Source organism: Trachymyrmex septentrionalis, unplaced genomic scaffold (assembly GCF_001594115.1).
Source record: "Trachymyrmex septentrionalis isolate Tsep2-gDNA-1 unplaced genomic scaffold, Tsep1.0 scaffold133, whole genome shotgun sequence".
In the NCBI taxonomy this organism is placed as follows: Eukaryota; Metazoa; Arthropoda; class Insecta; order Hymenoptera; family Formicidae; genus Trachymyrmex; species Trachymyrmex septentrionalis.
Genome location: NW_017304472.1, coordinates 431331 through 447675, shown reverse-complemented (window position 1 = coordinate 447675; position 16345 = coordinate 431331). Strand labels below are relative to the sequence as shown.

The following is a 16345-nucleotide window of genomic DNA, read 5'->3' as shown; positions in this document are numbered from 1 at the left end:
GTCGAAATTTTCCATGACCATTTTGCATAAATGTGGCTGAATTTCGTTGATGCAGCGTTGAATCTCCTCCTTTAATGCACGGGTGGTTGTGGGCTTGTTGACATAGACCTGTGATTTCAAATAACCCCATAAAAAGAAATCTAATGGTGTTAAATCACACGATCTAGGGGGCAATTTTGGCGATTAACAAAGCCATCAAGGTGAAAATGTGCTTCATCGCTTAGGATGATTTTGCTCGAAAAATCAGCATCCATTTGTTGATGTTCAATAATCCATTTTCACGCTCCATTTTCACTAACCCTGAACTGTCAGCTGTTAAATTGTTTTTTTTTTTGGGTTGCCAACACTTTACTGCACAAATGGCGGCAAATTCAAATCTTGCGTTAATTTTGGGACACCCTTTACTTTCCTCTAAATTTCTACTCTGAACCATGTATGCTTGAAAGACAAATGTTTAAGAGGAACATTGAAATGCTTATTTAAATAGAAATAGAAAGAGAGAGAGAGAGCAATAAAAAAGGAAGAAAAGAGACGGGGCAACTTACTTATTTCACGCATGCGCACTCCATTTTGGCCAACATAAAATCAGGAGAGTTGTGCTACTGTAGACAACACATTACGTTTTTCTATGTTCTCCCGGTTTTAAAGCTCATGGCACATACAAAAACGGCTGTAACACGTAAGCAGTAAGGAAATCAAAACATTGGATTCGCTACTGACCTTACGGTCTCTACCGTGATTGGGCAATTCGTTTACTGATTACGGCCTTACGTTTTTGTATGTGCCATGGGCTTTAAGCCGACAGTACATAAAAAAACGTAAGACAGTAAGACGTAATCAGTAAGGATATCGTAACATTGGATTCGCTACTGGCCTTACAGTCTCTATCGTGATTGGGCAATTCGCTTACTGATTACGTCTTACGGCCTTACGTTTTTGTATGTGCCATGGCTTTAGTTCATGATGCTTGATGCTCGACTTGACACTCTCATGCAATAGCACCTTCACAGTCATAACATTTTTTGACACTATGGTTTGGAGCAGAGAGAGACCTTATCCACAAATATATTATTATTATTATTGAATATTTTTGATATTGTTTTTTTCCAGTTTTATTTATTTGTATGTAATTGGTACATTCATCATGGCAACAGACGATTCTTGGAAAACGCCACATTTTCGTCAGAGTGTAGTCGCGAAAATGTAAGTTAATTATGTTGGTTAAGTTCATAAAGCAAAAACATTGTTTTATATCAATTGCTATTAAAGTTTAATTATCATTTAAAAAGTAATTTTTTCTAAGGTTATTAAATAAATTTACCTTTTACATGTATTGTTATTTACACATATATATATTTTTTACATGAAACACTTATATGTATAAGTCATTTCAATAGATTCATTTTAAATCAATTTGCTCTTTTCATTTTTCTTTTTTCTAATATTTATATTTATTTATTTATTTTTTTTATAAAATTTTGCTAAAATTGTTTTTTTATCGTGTCTCTATTTGATATATAATTGTAAACATTTTATTGATAATAGTGATGAAGCAATACAAGTATCTGGCATGCCTACGACAAAGAATAGCATTGAAATGGAGAATCATGTCTTTCAAAAAGCTAAATCTAAGGTATGTCTAGAATTATACTAAGAACATATTAATTCTATTCTTTACAGCTATGTTATGTTATACTTTTTGGATTTAAAGTAAAATATATATATTAATTGTTTTTTATTTTTATACAAGTGATATTGACAAGGAAAAGTTCCCAACTTGGAAATTTAAAAAATTATAAAACTGACAATACGTAGAGCATATCTTGACATATAATAAGCAACTTTTTTTGTTGCTCAATGAAGTATTTTAAAAAGAGTTCAATTTTTACTCAAAATGAGTGAAAGGAATAGCGTTTTTTATAGATTTTGATTTCCTGAATACAATAATGTTAATAAAAAGTTTGGAATTGATAAGGAATACTTTGAAAATTGAGTATGAACATAATACATTTAAGGAAATTTCAATATTCTTGTTTACTTTTCAAGGTGTTCCCCTATAAACTTTTTAATGATTTTATCATATTTAGAAGGTTAAAGTCTATTCTACAGTGCGCTTTTTGTTTCCTGTTTTTTGCTTTTTGCTATTTTTTTACATCTTTTTGCTTCTTATCCAGTTTTTTGTTTTATGTCGCCCGAGATAAAAGTTAACAAATTTCGAAAAAAATCAGAAATACATACCAAAAAATACAATTGTTGATAAAACGGTTGCAAAGGAGAAAAAAGCAAAATGTGAAAAACAAGAAACAGGAAACAAAGAGCACATTGTAGAATAGGTTAAAAATCTATAAAAACAGTTTCTTTTGCTTACATTCTTTTGAACAAAAGTCGGACTTTTTAAAATATTCTTTAAAAAAGGGCAGATTTTTGCCCAAAAAGATAGTAAAGTAAGTAAAAGAAATAGTGTTTTTTATAGATTTTGACTTGAATATAATAAAATTATTAAAAAGTTTGTGGCATTTGGAGAACATCTTGAAACGTAAACAAGAATATTGAAATTTCTTTAAATGTTTATGCTCAATTTTCAAGGATTCCGAACTTTTTATTAACATTATCGTATTCAAAAGGTCAAAATTTATAAAAAATGCTATTCCTTTTACTTACATTTTATGGGCAAAAATCTCTTTTTAACATCTTTCTTTATCCCAAAGGTATATAATTAATCCCTTAATATTGGTCCATTTTTATTTTATCTCAACAAAAGAAAACATGCGGAACAAAATTTCAGAGAAACAATTTATTTTTCGAAATAAGATTTATCGATTAGGAAACTTATTAATTGTTTAATTACATGAACAATTCAAATTATCGCAATACGTACGAAGAATAAATATATCATATTTTGTAATAAAATGCGGCAATAATAGTTTCCTTGAAGTGAGATCGTTCCGTTTTTTTTTATTTATTTTTTTATATATCAGAAGCACCTAATATGTATTATAAATTGTAAAGCTTCAGTTGTGAATATTAAGTGGAACACGTAAATGTATTATAAAAAAGCCACAAAAATATTAATATTGTGAATATATTGCTCCTGTTTTTTGTTTATGTATATTTTTTATTATTTTTTAGACAATGAATAAGTTTTTTAATCAGTAAATCTTCTTACTTATTAAAAAAAAAATTTTCTCTAAAGTTTTATTCTATCTCTTGTTGTTGAATAATAAAATAGAAACGATAAATGGGATGATCTTCAAAAGTTAATTTTACCTCTTTAGGGCTGTAGTCTGATTCACGCTCACAACGCTTAAAAATCAAATGTTAAACGAAGACAAATGATGCTCATGAGCGTTGTCAGCATGAATCCGATCATGGCCTTGGATAAATTCGAGCAATAAAAAAATTATTTATTACATGTCAGGACAATGTCTAAATCTTCTATGTGTTATAAATAAAAACAAATAAAGGGCGAAATAAGAGTCAGCGCATTAAATAGAACACATATAATAAAAGACATTAATCAGAGATACAAAAAAGTGAACAATGAAAACACGACGTATATTTATATATTAGGTTAAGTAAAAAGTCATCGCGTTTTTTTAAAAGACATCTATCAGTAAAAACCGCAATTACTTTCTTACCAACAATATAAATATATCTTAATAGAGTAAAGTTTCAGCTTTAAAAATCTCTTTTTTAAATTATACGATACGACAATTTTTAATGGAGTTATGAGCAATTAAAGTCAAAATAATTCTTTTATTTAATCCGCGATAACTCAGTAATCAAAAGTCGTAGGAATATTTAAAAAAACGATTTTGTAGGGAAAGTATCAAGCTTTCACGATAGGTAATCGAAAATTTTCTCAAATTCGTTTTGGACACGTTACAAATCCACAAAGTGAGAAGAAAATTTTTCGTCTTTTTCAACTCGTAGTTTTTGGTATGTAAAAATCATCGACTAATAAATTAATTTATAAATTAAATTAATATTTTCTTGCATCGTTTGAATTTAATATTATTGATAATAATTCAATTTATTTTTTATTTGATATAGATACTACGCACGTGTTATAAAATATTGACATAAGAGATGAAATTATTAATTCTTATGACCAGATCAATGATTTACAAATTTCTACAATGGTTTTCATACAATTCAGTTATAACTTTTTTTCCTTCCTACTTTGGCCCAATGTCTTGTAAACGCAACGGAGACTAGCAAGTTGCTTGATGGACATACAATGACATAAAATTTGAATTAGACACACTTATTGATATATCACATGGAAAAGAACACATTCATTACATTTGCGATTGGTTGTGGACGTTTTTGTACATCGATCGGTGGTTCTTCAGATTGAGCGTGTTTGTCTCTAAGCTCTTTCCAATGATTCAATTTATCTGTATATTCTGATATTTTCTCGTAATCCTCTAATTTATTATACACGTGTAAAAGTCCTCGATAATCGTATTCTAAATCACTATAACCTTCTCCAAATAACTTCAAGCCTGTCAATGCGAAATTTTTGAAGTGCAATGGCATTTCGTGTCAGAAAACTTAATTAAAATATATATACTTACTGATTGCGATACTACGACGGTAAAGCTTTTCGGCATCTCTGTATCGATTCATGTGAAAATTAGATAATGAAGCTAAATGCCCTATACTCAAGCCCACTTCGTAATTGTCAGGTCCTAATAATTCTTCTTTAATACCAATAGCTTTTAGGTGCATCATTTCCGCTTCCTAAAATATACGCATGCTAAAAAGAAACAAGAAAATAAAAAATATATACAGTGTGTAAATATATACAATAAATTACCTGAAATTTCCTCATACTCTGGTATAATCAACCCAGATTTCCGTAATGTTTTGCCGTTTGTACATTTCTTTCGCCGAATGCAGTTTTCGACATTTCTAAAGCAGATAAATGAAGACATTCGGACTTGAGTAAGAGATTTTGTTCCGATAATGGCGTGGATGCGTTATCTATAGCGATTTCTTCGAGAATAAGTGCCTTTATTCTTCTAGCGCTTGCGAGCATTAAATGATTCGGAGGTAAATGTCTTTCCATAATATCTATAGCTATTCCAGCGTGTTCACTGCAAAACAAAAGTAAATTGTACTGTCAATATACAATAAATCGAATATATTTCTAATTACCTTGCATCGTCAAATCTGCCGGAACTATATTCATGTACATAGAGAGCGTAAGCTAAGTCTTTGTGTGCCAAAGCAACATGAAGATTAGTTCTGCCGAAAATCGTTCTTCTAATATCTAACGCAGTCTAAAGTATAAGATAAAATATTTTACAATCGCCTTCACAAAAGATTACGAAGATTCATAAAGAGCTCTAAAGATAAATACCTTGTATATAGTTACACTATTGCTGATACTATCAAAGTTTAGTAAGAAAAATCCGTAATCGGTGAGAACGTCACTGTACTTTGGATGATCTGTATCGAATATTTCTCTCGCGAGATATACAGCTTCTTTGATCAATAAATCAGCTTTCTGAAACTCTCGTTTCACAACGCACGACTTTGCCGCTTGTCTCAAAACGTCGACAATAATTCCCGCGGGAAGCCACGGTCTTAATTGTTTTAATGCTTCTATACTCCATCTGGATGATAGGCAGTATTTAATTAAATGTTAGAAATAAAAAATATATATATATATAAAGTATTATTTAAAATTAGTATATTATTTAAGGAAATTAGTATGTTATCATTAAGGATCAATTTATAGTCTGATTCAATTTCAAGTCTCATCATATATCGCAGTATTTTTGAATCTTTTTTTAATTCGTGGTACATTAAATAGCAAGCCGAATATTTTTGAGATATTCCATTATAATTACGTTTCAATGCTCATAAATCTTATCAGATATTTTCAACATGACATTCAAAAATAAAAAGTTCAACAGTTATATTTTGTATTCTATTTTTTTAAAAGTAATTTTATTGCAATGGCATATCGTTAAGAATATTCGATAGATACTTCAAAATAATAACAAAATTGTAAAAAAGAATTATAGGTTATTCTAAATCGCATTAAAAAATAATATAATAAAAACTGTCTGGATCTTAGTTAAAATTATTTCAATAAGTAATATTTTTTAAATCTGTACTCTAATAGAAATGTTAAAAATTTTTAAATAAATGTCATAACAAAAATCTCAATTTTTTAAATACAAGTACTTTAGGTATTCTAGATTATTTAAGTAAAGTTACATTGTGATACAGAAATTGTCTAGTAAATAAATAAAATATTTTTTTTTAAATTTTTGTAATTAATCGGTAAATGCAATAGCATAAGTTATTCTGAGAGAATAAAGTATTTATTTAAAACATTTAGATTTTTTTATTATTTTTTAAATTTTAGTTTACAACAAAAATAATAAATAAAGTAAATATATTAAAAATATATTCAATAAAAACAGAATGTTATGGACACAACTTTTATATATATGTGTGTGTGTGTACTTTGTTCACAGTCTAAATATTAATATATGTGCTATTAATATATAGTTATCGAATATTCTTAAGCGCATGATACACAATTATTTTATTCTTGTTGTTCATCGAAACAAAGATAAAATAATATGCGCATCATGCGTTTTACAAAACGTAATCATTCTTTAAGCTGCTTTTTCATGCTGACACTCTGCGCTCATTTTCAGCGTCAAAACAGATCACATGATCAAAATTGGCGAATACCAAGCAATTTTGATCATGTGACTGGTTTTGACGAAAATGAGCGTAGTGTCAGTATGAAGAAGCAACCTTACTGTCTTTAAAATGTCTGCAGCACATCCATATGTTGAAAAACCCTGCTATATTAGTTTATAAAAAAAGAAGTCTGATTTCTGACGATTGTAACTTATTTCGGAAATAACAAATATTAGGAGTGCACCTATGAGCTTCATCGTATTCACTGCGTATGTAGAATAGTACACTGAACTCTGCAAAAAGGGCAGCGTGATTGCTATTATTGTACTGCTTGCTTTTTAACTTTTCTATCATTTCCATGGCAAGCTGATGAGTCTCCGTCGAAATCGCGGTATGCTGCTTGTGCATGTAACAGCCTGAAATGTATTGACAGGATATTATATTTAGCCTATTAAAAATTTAATTGATTCGACTGAGTGACTAATTGTAACACTCGATACTCTAAAAATCTGCAACTAAATGACTTACATATAGGTAAACAATTGCGCATGAAATTGGTGCAAAATATACGTGTCTTTTGATACTCGCAAATAATGAGCTACTAAAAGTAGATTCAAAAAGATCGCGGAATTGATTTATAACATAAAGTGTGGTTTATAACATAAATTTGTTCATATTGTTTGTACATGCGTATCAAGCATTTGTGAGATCGAATCTTCAATAATATGTTCGAAAATGAATTGAACTGAATTTGAAATTTTTGCGTCAAATTGAATCAATTTTTTATGTGAAAACGAATCGAATCAAATTTTCTTGAATTTATATTAAAATGAAGCAAATAAAAAAAAGCGAATTCAAAATTGAATCAGTGACTCGTCAGATCAGATTCATAAACGAATCAAATCCACTATGATTCGAATCAATTCAATATGAATTCGAACTATTTGCACATCTCTAGTTGTTTGCATTTTTTACACTCGGTATCTTCGCGAAATTTTTTTTCTTTAATGTCCGAATATTTATCTGAATAAATATATTCTGAAATTTATAAGTCAATTTCATAAGTCAACTTGCTCTATATTTTCATTACTTAATATAATAGGTATAATAATAATCGGAGAAAGCGTACCATTACAATTTTTTAATTCTGTTCATTTTTGTTAACATCTGAAGAGGGCTCAATCCGGCAGCCGAAACTTTTAATGGTACGCTTTCTCCGATTATTATTATATATTAGTATACGTCGTGTCTTCATTGTTCACTTTTGATAGAGTTCTAAAAATAAATGTACTCTGGTAGTGCTTCAAACAAAATAAGGAAGAGAGGTATTAGTGAAGCGTTCAACATTTTGTTATAGAACATTACATTTACGTTTACATATTTGAACAAATTCTTATAATTTCTTATTCTAATTATAATATAGGCTGTATTTTATCAAATCTCTGTATCTATACTTTACAGACAATTATGGTATACGTATACTGACGCTAAACAAAATATTGCAAATATTTTATTTCTTTAATTCTTACAATTTATAATGTAATACCTTTTTTTTTGGTATCTTTTTGATAGCTTTAAAGGGGAGCAAGCTTGGACGCTTTGATTAGCTACATGGCTATTATCATGTTGTCATGTTGAAATTCGAGTTTCAGAAATATTTAAATGTTTCCTTTCCTTCTTATCGATCTATTACATAAACATTAATTTTAAATATTAATTGTAGAAAATACTCTGGCGCTGCCAAGTTTCCGAAAAAAGTACCTTAGTAGTGCCAGGATCTGATTACACCACTACTTTAAATGTGAGTTAATAAGATTTAGCATAACGCGCGCGGTCTCGAACTTGTGCAGCTTGTAGGTAAAAACTCAATTAAATCTCACTTGTCAGAATGAAAAAGAATATGCATTCAACTGAGTTATGACAAAGAAGAATTCTCTGTCTTTTAATATAAATGGAAAGCAATTATTATAAATTAAACTTGTTAATTGAATAAGAGAAGTCCTATTTTTCGGTCAAAACAGATTTTAGCGTTTAAATATTTCGATGTGAATTTATACACATGTTTAATTCTGCAAACTTTGCGGCGAAATCTTTTTCATCATTGCGTTCGAAAACTAAAAAAGATTTCTGTGTGTGATTGCAGAATTGAATATAAATTTATGGGTTAATATTAAAAAATCTCTAACGTTATGAGTAGTCGAACTTGTTACTATCTGTACATATTGTTTGCGAAATTTTTATATTTTTATGTTCCTGTATGCAATAAATATTTGTTTTGTAAAATTGCGTTTTTTTTTAAGCAATGAAAATTAAAAATCGAAGTTCTCAAAGATACTTGTCATAGTTGTCTGTAAAGATATTCTAGAGTGATCTGGAGAAATAATATTTTATCTTCTCTTATATATATAAGGTAATCTTACTGTTAGATGAAGAAAATAAATTCGGAAAAATCTCGGGTAATCTCATGGAAAATATGACGTAATTTTAAATACTGTATGATAACCTTGGATAATATGAGGCAGTATTTGATGATCTGGAATAATTTGAGATAGTATTAGGTAATCTTAAGTAATCTGAGATAATTTAAAGTAATCCATATCAAGAGTAATTTTTATACACTATAACCGCTAATGATCAATCTCCCATCTGAGTTATCACAAAGATTATTATATATTACCTTAAACGCGTGCAAGCTGTTTAATATTACTAATATGTTTCTATCTTTTTACAGGAAGAATACTTGGGTTTTGTTGCCAGATTGATTCTTCATGTCAGAGAAATGAGTAATGTTCTATAAATATCTTATATTAAATATAATAATAATAAATTATATTAAAAATGTATGAGATTTATCATAAAAGTAATGACTATTTTTATTATGTTAACATTATAAATTAAACGTAGCAAATTAAATGTAGCTTATAAATTTTTTTAGTGAAACAAATATAATTTACTATGTTAAAGACTACATAATTTGTTAAACACAAACTAAATGATTGTGAAGTTAAAGTGTATTTGTCTCAGGAAGATAAAATCTACAGTACATGATGCTTTTTTCTTATTCATTCGCTGATTAACTGAATTTAGATGCTTGCTGTTGTATTGCTAATTTGACTTCACGCGAATTTTCATGCTGGTTGATCAGTTGGAATTTGTTTGACAAAAGACACTTAACAGAAGTATCTGAATAAATAAACATGAACTATAAACTACTATAGTACATGGTTGGAAAAGTGCAATTGCATTGGTTTTATTGTGAAGAGAATACTTTGATGTGACATGTTCTGGTCGACTATTACATTGAGCCAACACAAAATTATGTAAAAAATAGCATGAAAATCCAGGAGATCAGTCTGTAATGTAGTAATTAAGCTACACAGTTTCTGGCATAGCAGACTACATAATTTTCAGATCACCAGCACAATAACATTTAAGCAATCCAGTAAAAAAAAGCATCATGTAAAAAAAAAGCATCAACACAAATAGGTTTTAATGAATCATTAAATTATCAATGTTATTGCTAATCGTATTCTTTATTTAATATTTTTTCTTATAAAATTTCAAAGTGTAATTTCCTTTTTTAGTATTTCTTTTTTAAAAGTTTGATTATGTTGTGAGATCTCATATATATTATTTCAATGACATTCTATTCTTTTCGCAGATTCTAAAAAGAGTGCAACTGGTAATGCACCAGGTACTGCTGGTACTAATAATCAAGGCATGCCTGATCCAATTGGTGCTCTTCAGACATTAGCACGTCAGGGCACGGGAAATAATCAAATGATGAGCATGGGAGGTCCTAATCATCAGGGTATAATCTCGCAACCACCTACAAATACTGCAACTAATCGTAAGTATTATAATTTACAAAGAAATAACCAGTAGTTCTACTATTATAATAAATATACGTAGATTTTATTTTTAGCAAATGTGCTGCTTTGTTTAATCATTTGTTTTACTTTTCTTTCTATTTAAGGCTCCTAAGTACTCAGCCAAAAATTCTGCATTGATGGTGGTGGTCTGGCGAAACCGGTAGCCATACACATAAGCACGAGCCCATGTACATGTGCTCTCGGCGCACCGAAGGCGAACACATGTACATGAGCTCGTGCTCGGTTGTGTGTGTGTTACAGTGCCTCGCCATGATAAATGGCTGAACTTATAGGTGTAGAAAAGTAACGTTTGGCGATGAAATTTGTGTTGCTAATTCGTTATTATTTGCTTAATTGTGAAAATATGATTTGTCTTGTATTTATCAAAGTCGTAATTATCGATGAAAACTAAAGTTATCTTGGAATTTTATACACATGTAGAAGCGTATTTTTTACTCGTTTCAACAGTTGTCAGACCGTGTGCTTGTGCCCGAGTATAGACTCACTTTACGTGCCTTTTACGACTATTTACTGCCTGTCAAGGAAGGAAAGGACAGTTTTCGTCGATTTTTACAAATGTTTTAAAGCGATCTCGTCATTTAGATTTATCTAAATTGATTTTACTTACAAATAACATAATATAACATAAATTAACGTATTATTTCTCGCTTTTAATGTCACGATTCTAACATGACTGCGGCAACTACTCAGGAGCCTTAAACGAATGTCTAATTTTCTTTTGTGTTTTTTTAATTAAGTTGATCTGCAAATAATTATAACTCATACTTAAAATGATATCTTATAAATACTGAAATGATTACAATTTCAGTTAGTTTATAAGTGGAAGTCAGTATAATACATATTCATCATTGTATGTTTTTCTCGTTTAATCAGCGCAAAATTGCTGAAGCAATGAAAATTATTTGTGCCACTTATGGCAAGGGAATTTTGTCTGAAATTTTATGTCGCAAGAGTTTTAAAGATTTATATAATATAAATATGGTAATTTTAAACTGAAGCATTTTGAGAGCAGTCATAACAAATGAATTTGGATTATTTGATAGCGTTGATGCAGAAAAACTTGACTCAATTAAGAATAAAAATATAACTCACTATTAGAAATAGAATTCAATATAACAAACAGATTAATATATAATTTGACTTATATGAAACGAAGAAAATCCAAAAAGAAGGAAAATGGGTTAATAAACTGCGATGACGCCAATTGAATCATTCGTCTTCTATTGCTGAATTGACAAAAGTCCTTTTTATACAATTACCGAAGATAAAAAACTTATTACAATTCTAAACGTTAAAAGGTATAAATTTCGGCAAATTCTCTTTTAGCACGATTTCCACGCGAAGCAACTTCCCAAGCAGGGGAGTCGCTTTGGGTTAAAGTTTTAGATATATCAAAGTAGTGCATAGTAGGTCCTTTGTTTTGGAAGAGTAGCGCATAAGTAGGTCCTTTATTTTGGAAGTACTAACCATATTCCAATAATATCAATAATATTAAGCGCTTATTGTACTACAGACAACTAAATCGAAATGGAGGTCGAAATAACCAATAGGAAGGTTATCGACATTTCAACACAGATCAAAGGAACGCGCTACTTTAATACATCTAGAGCTTTAGCTTCGGGTGGAAGTTGTGCGCCCTCAAGCAGGGAGGGCGGAGGTGGGGTGGGAGTCACTTCGAGTGAAAGTCAGTACCCTTGCGCTACTGTATGTAACGCTTTCAAAAAAAACATTTTTTTTCGACCTCCTCCGACTTGTCACTATTTGAGTCATAACAAAGATTATTATTAATATTGCAGTCGAAAAATTCGAAAAAGGTCCTATTCTGCATAATTATCCGTAATTAACTTTATTCCAAGTTATTAATTAGTTCAATGTCAAAAAGCACTGCCGCGTTTCTCACAAGTGTTATGTCTGTTTCTTAAAAGGCGATTTGCTTATGTCGTAAATAAATGACTTACATCAAGTTTGCGCTTTTATTTTATCTGATTTTATATTTGTAAAAAAAATTTTTAATACGTAGCTTTATTTTATTAGAACCATATAAAACAAGATGACACACAATACTTCGATATCATTTTGAAGTTAAAGTTAGTAATAACACAGGCTCATAAAAAAAATTACCCTGTGCTGGGGTAAAGACGCAGCGATTCTTACATATGTATTTTGAGTCGCTGAATGCGAATCTGACAAAAATAGGACCATCCATGGCAAATTTTCAATTTAGAGTGAAAAAATGGGTCAAAAATGGGAAAATTGGTCATTTTTTCGCTTTAGATTGAAAATTTATCCTGGATAGTCCTATTTTCATGTCAGATTCGTATTGAGCGACTCAAATACATAAGAATAGCTGTATGTCTACCCCAGTACTTTCTTTTTGTGGGTCTGTGTAATTAACGTAGATAACTGACAAGGGAAGAGCGCAAAGTGATAATCGCAAATTGGAATGAATTATACGAGTATATTGTTGGAAAGGTTTTGCCGAGTAAAGTTCAGCTGTACAATACTTTGCTTAAATGGCGCCTCTAGAGGGTGCTATGTGCAATAGAAGTTATATAGTTTGGTAACTCTTGTGTCCCTATACACTCTTCTGGGTCAACTCCGATGACTTTGACATTGACGTATGTTGTCAAGGTCATGACCTCCAACATGTTTTAGCTATCGGTTGTTACTAATCGGTTGTTAAAAAGTTATTGACAAAATAAATTTTATAAATAGAATTTTTTAATTTTGTGTTTATTTTTATTTTATATTTTATTTTATGTTAAAACTAAAACTTGTCTTAAATTTGTTGACCCATTGCACAATGATGCTTTGAAATCTATCAATCCAATCAGTTTAGCATGGTACAGAGCCCACCGCCGAATAGTTTGGTCATGAACAAGAATTCCCTCCAAACGGGCCTGCATGATCTGTTCCAAACAATATTTAGTTACGGATTGCCATTTTTCTCGATGTGTACCCTGTTGCCCAAAATATTTCTTGCGTTTTTCGTTTTATTCCAGAATTCAAAATAAGAGAGCGAAAGAAAAAAAAAAACCTATTGGTAATGATAACGTTCGAAAAAACATTATATGGAAGTTTATCTATAATGGTCTTTTTATCGTTGGTAATACCAGGATCAAAGTTTCAATATCCAAAATAGCGGATCCAACATTGCGTCCAAAAAACATATTAAAAGTAAAAAATTAAAAATCAATAAAAAATAGGAAAATGAAGTGTAAAATCCTACCGTAGCCTCCCCGTGGTGCACTGTGGGGTCGTGATAATATTTTACCAGCAAATAATGGAGATTAGAGTATCCATAATGAAATATCAGCAATACTTGTTATTTACATATTTTTTGCTGCAGTTGATTGTCTTCCATACATTCCATTTGTGAAACTTATTTTATCAACTTTTTAACAAACAATGGCTAAAACATGAAGGTTATTCTAAATCATGACTTTGACAATATACGTTAATGTCAAGGTCATCGAAGTTGACACGCACGCACGCACGCACGCACGCACGCACGCACGCACGCACGCACGCAGAGTGTAGGAACACAAAAGTTTTACCAAACTGATAACTTCTATTGCATCTATAGCGCCATCTAGAGGCGCTATTCAAGCGAAGTATTGTACAACTGAACTTTACTCAGCAAGACCTTTCCAAAAATGTATAATTTATTCTAATTGGCGATTATCACTTTGCGCACTTCTCTTGTGAGTAAGTGAATGAGTGCATAAGAATTAGGAAGGGAGAGAGAGAGGAGGGGAAGGGTCAGGAGAGAGAGAAAGAGAGAGAGAGAGAGAGAGAGAGAGAGAGAGATTGATTGAGTGATTGATTGATTTTTCTTAGCTACAGTGTGATACAATCTAATATAATGCCTATTTATTAATTATCCAAACCGCCAGACTTAAGCATTCCATACATCTACATTGCATTATTCCTCTCTACTTCTCATACATGGCACTAGCGCTTTCTTAAAGTTTTTAAATCTTTTTTCTTTCTTATTTCATTAGGTAAATTGTTGTACATTTTAAATTACCATTATATAACAACATTCTCTGTTTCTCTCTAGTTTTACATTTTTTGATATGTATTGTATATTTCCCTCTATTATTTGTACTTCTTCCTCCCTTCTTACTCAAAAGAGAGAGACGGGAAGAGAGAGAGAGAGAGAGAGAGAGAGAGAGAGAGAGAGAGAGAAGGTTAGAGAGGAAGGAGAAGGGGGAGAGAGAGGGAATTCAACGTATAGTGTAGACGTGTGTACTGTCGTGTGATTGTTGAGTACCCGCTTCGGTGAGCGCGTCGCTCCTGCTTTTCTTCCGTACTCAACTTGTGATACGCTAACCGTTTCTCTTTATAACTTAAAAAGTAAGATTCTGTGTGAATTTATATACTACGTATGTAGTCCTTTTGAAACGCATGCTGAAATTATTTTTCGGTTTTAAAACGCTAATTCTACTAAACTACCGCAGTAATCACGAGTTAAAATTGACTAGCAATTTAACAATTTTTGATGTTTTTTCGCATCTTCGAAACGATCTCAATTATGCTGAGTGACATTAAAATCTGTAAGTAATTAATTCTTATTGCAAAAAATAATACCTCAACCGGGACCTGGATCTCTTTCCGTGCGAGCGTCTTAAGCCTTTACGAATATTTAGGCGACGTAAATAAACAATATAATACTCGTATATTATAGGACTGTATATGCGGGGGCGTTGCAACTCCCTTACGCTGGAAATTATTCGCGCCTCCCAAACGCGAAGTAAAAACAGATTAAAAAAAAAAAAAGATTCCGGCTTTTAGCGTTACTCCAGTTACTTTTAGCGGCGAGGACATACCAGGATAATGCTTCCGTTTTTGCTTTTTTGTTTTTTTTTTGTTTTTTTCTTTTTTCCTCTTTTTTTGCTTTTTTGTTTTTTTTTTAAATATATTTTTTATATTTTATATTTTTGATATATATATATATTACATATATATAGCGAGGGACATTTAAAACAGATCATCTGAATAATTCGCTTGTTTTTAACAATAGAATAAAAAGTGTACAACAAAAGTTGCTTGGTTTCGAGGGGCACATAATGTGATGTCAATAATTGTAGATGGAGGCGTAAAGGATAGGCAAAGGTTAAATTTGTTTTTTTTAATGAAATAATAATGAAATATGTTTTTTTACTTACATTCTGATATAGCATTTTAAGACAATGACCTATAATTGAAGATCATTCAAGATTACGCACAAGGTCAATAATAGAAAAGAATTGAATGTAATAAAAAATAAATTGTTTTAAGACTCTCTTCGAATAATTTCGTGTCTTCTCTTCTTGTTGGTATTCCGCTAATCGTTCAAGTGTATGTAAATATTTACATACCGTTTAAATTGGATCGCACATAGCAGTATCCATATTTACTGATCAGTTTGAATTCATCTATCGATCAAAGTGTGTGTCTTGCGAAATGCGTTATACGAAAGCGGAAAAAGTCGATATGATTTTCGTCTACGGTGAATGTTGCCAAATTATGAGAGAAGCAGTACGTTTGTATGCTGAAAGATTTCCCAATCGTGTTTATCTCTCATTCTCTGTTTTTCAAACATAGTACAAACTTTTCAAGAAACAGGAAGTGTGAATAATAAAAAACGCAAACAAATCAAGAAAGCAACTGACGACGGAAATTCAACGAACATTTTAGCCGTTGTAACACTAGATCCACATATCAGTACAAGACCGCTTGAACGTGAAAATGGTATTAGTCGACGAAGTGTTCTGCGAATATTCCATTCCAACAAA

At 30.7% G+C, this 16345-nt stretch overlaps 1 protein-coding gene across 1 annotated transcript in view; it reads left to right on the top strand.

Moving 5' to 3' along the window:
* Positions 1–1144: 1144 nt before the first annotated feature.
* The window catches only part of LOC108757171 (mediator of RNA polymerase II transcription subunit 15-like), a 30308-nt gene continuing 15107 nt past the window's right edge, over positions 1145–16345 (top strand). Inside the window, exons 1-4 of the mRNA XM_018501583.1 lie at positions 1145–1203; positions 1546–1633; positions 9404–9455; positions 10334–10522. Of these exons, the coding sequence (XP_018357085.1) occupies positions 1145–1203; positions 1546–1633; positions 9404–9455; positions 10334–10522 (388 nt within the window). The remainder of the gene's footprint in view (positions 1204–1545; positions 1634–9403; positions 9456–10333; positions 10523–16345) is intronic.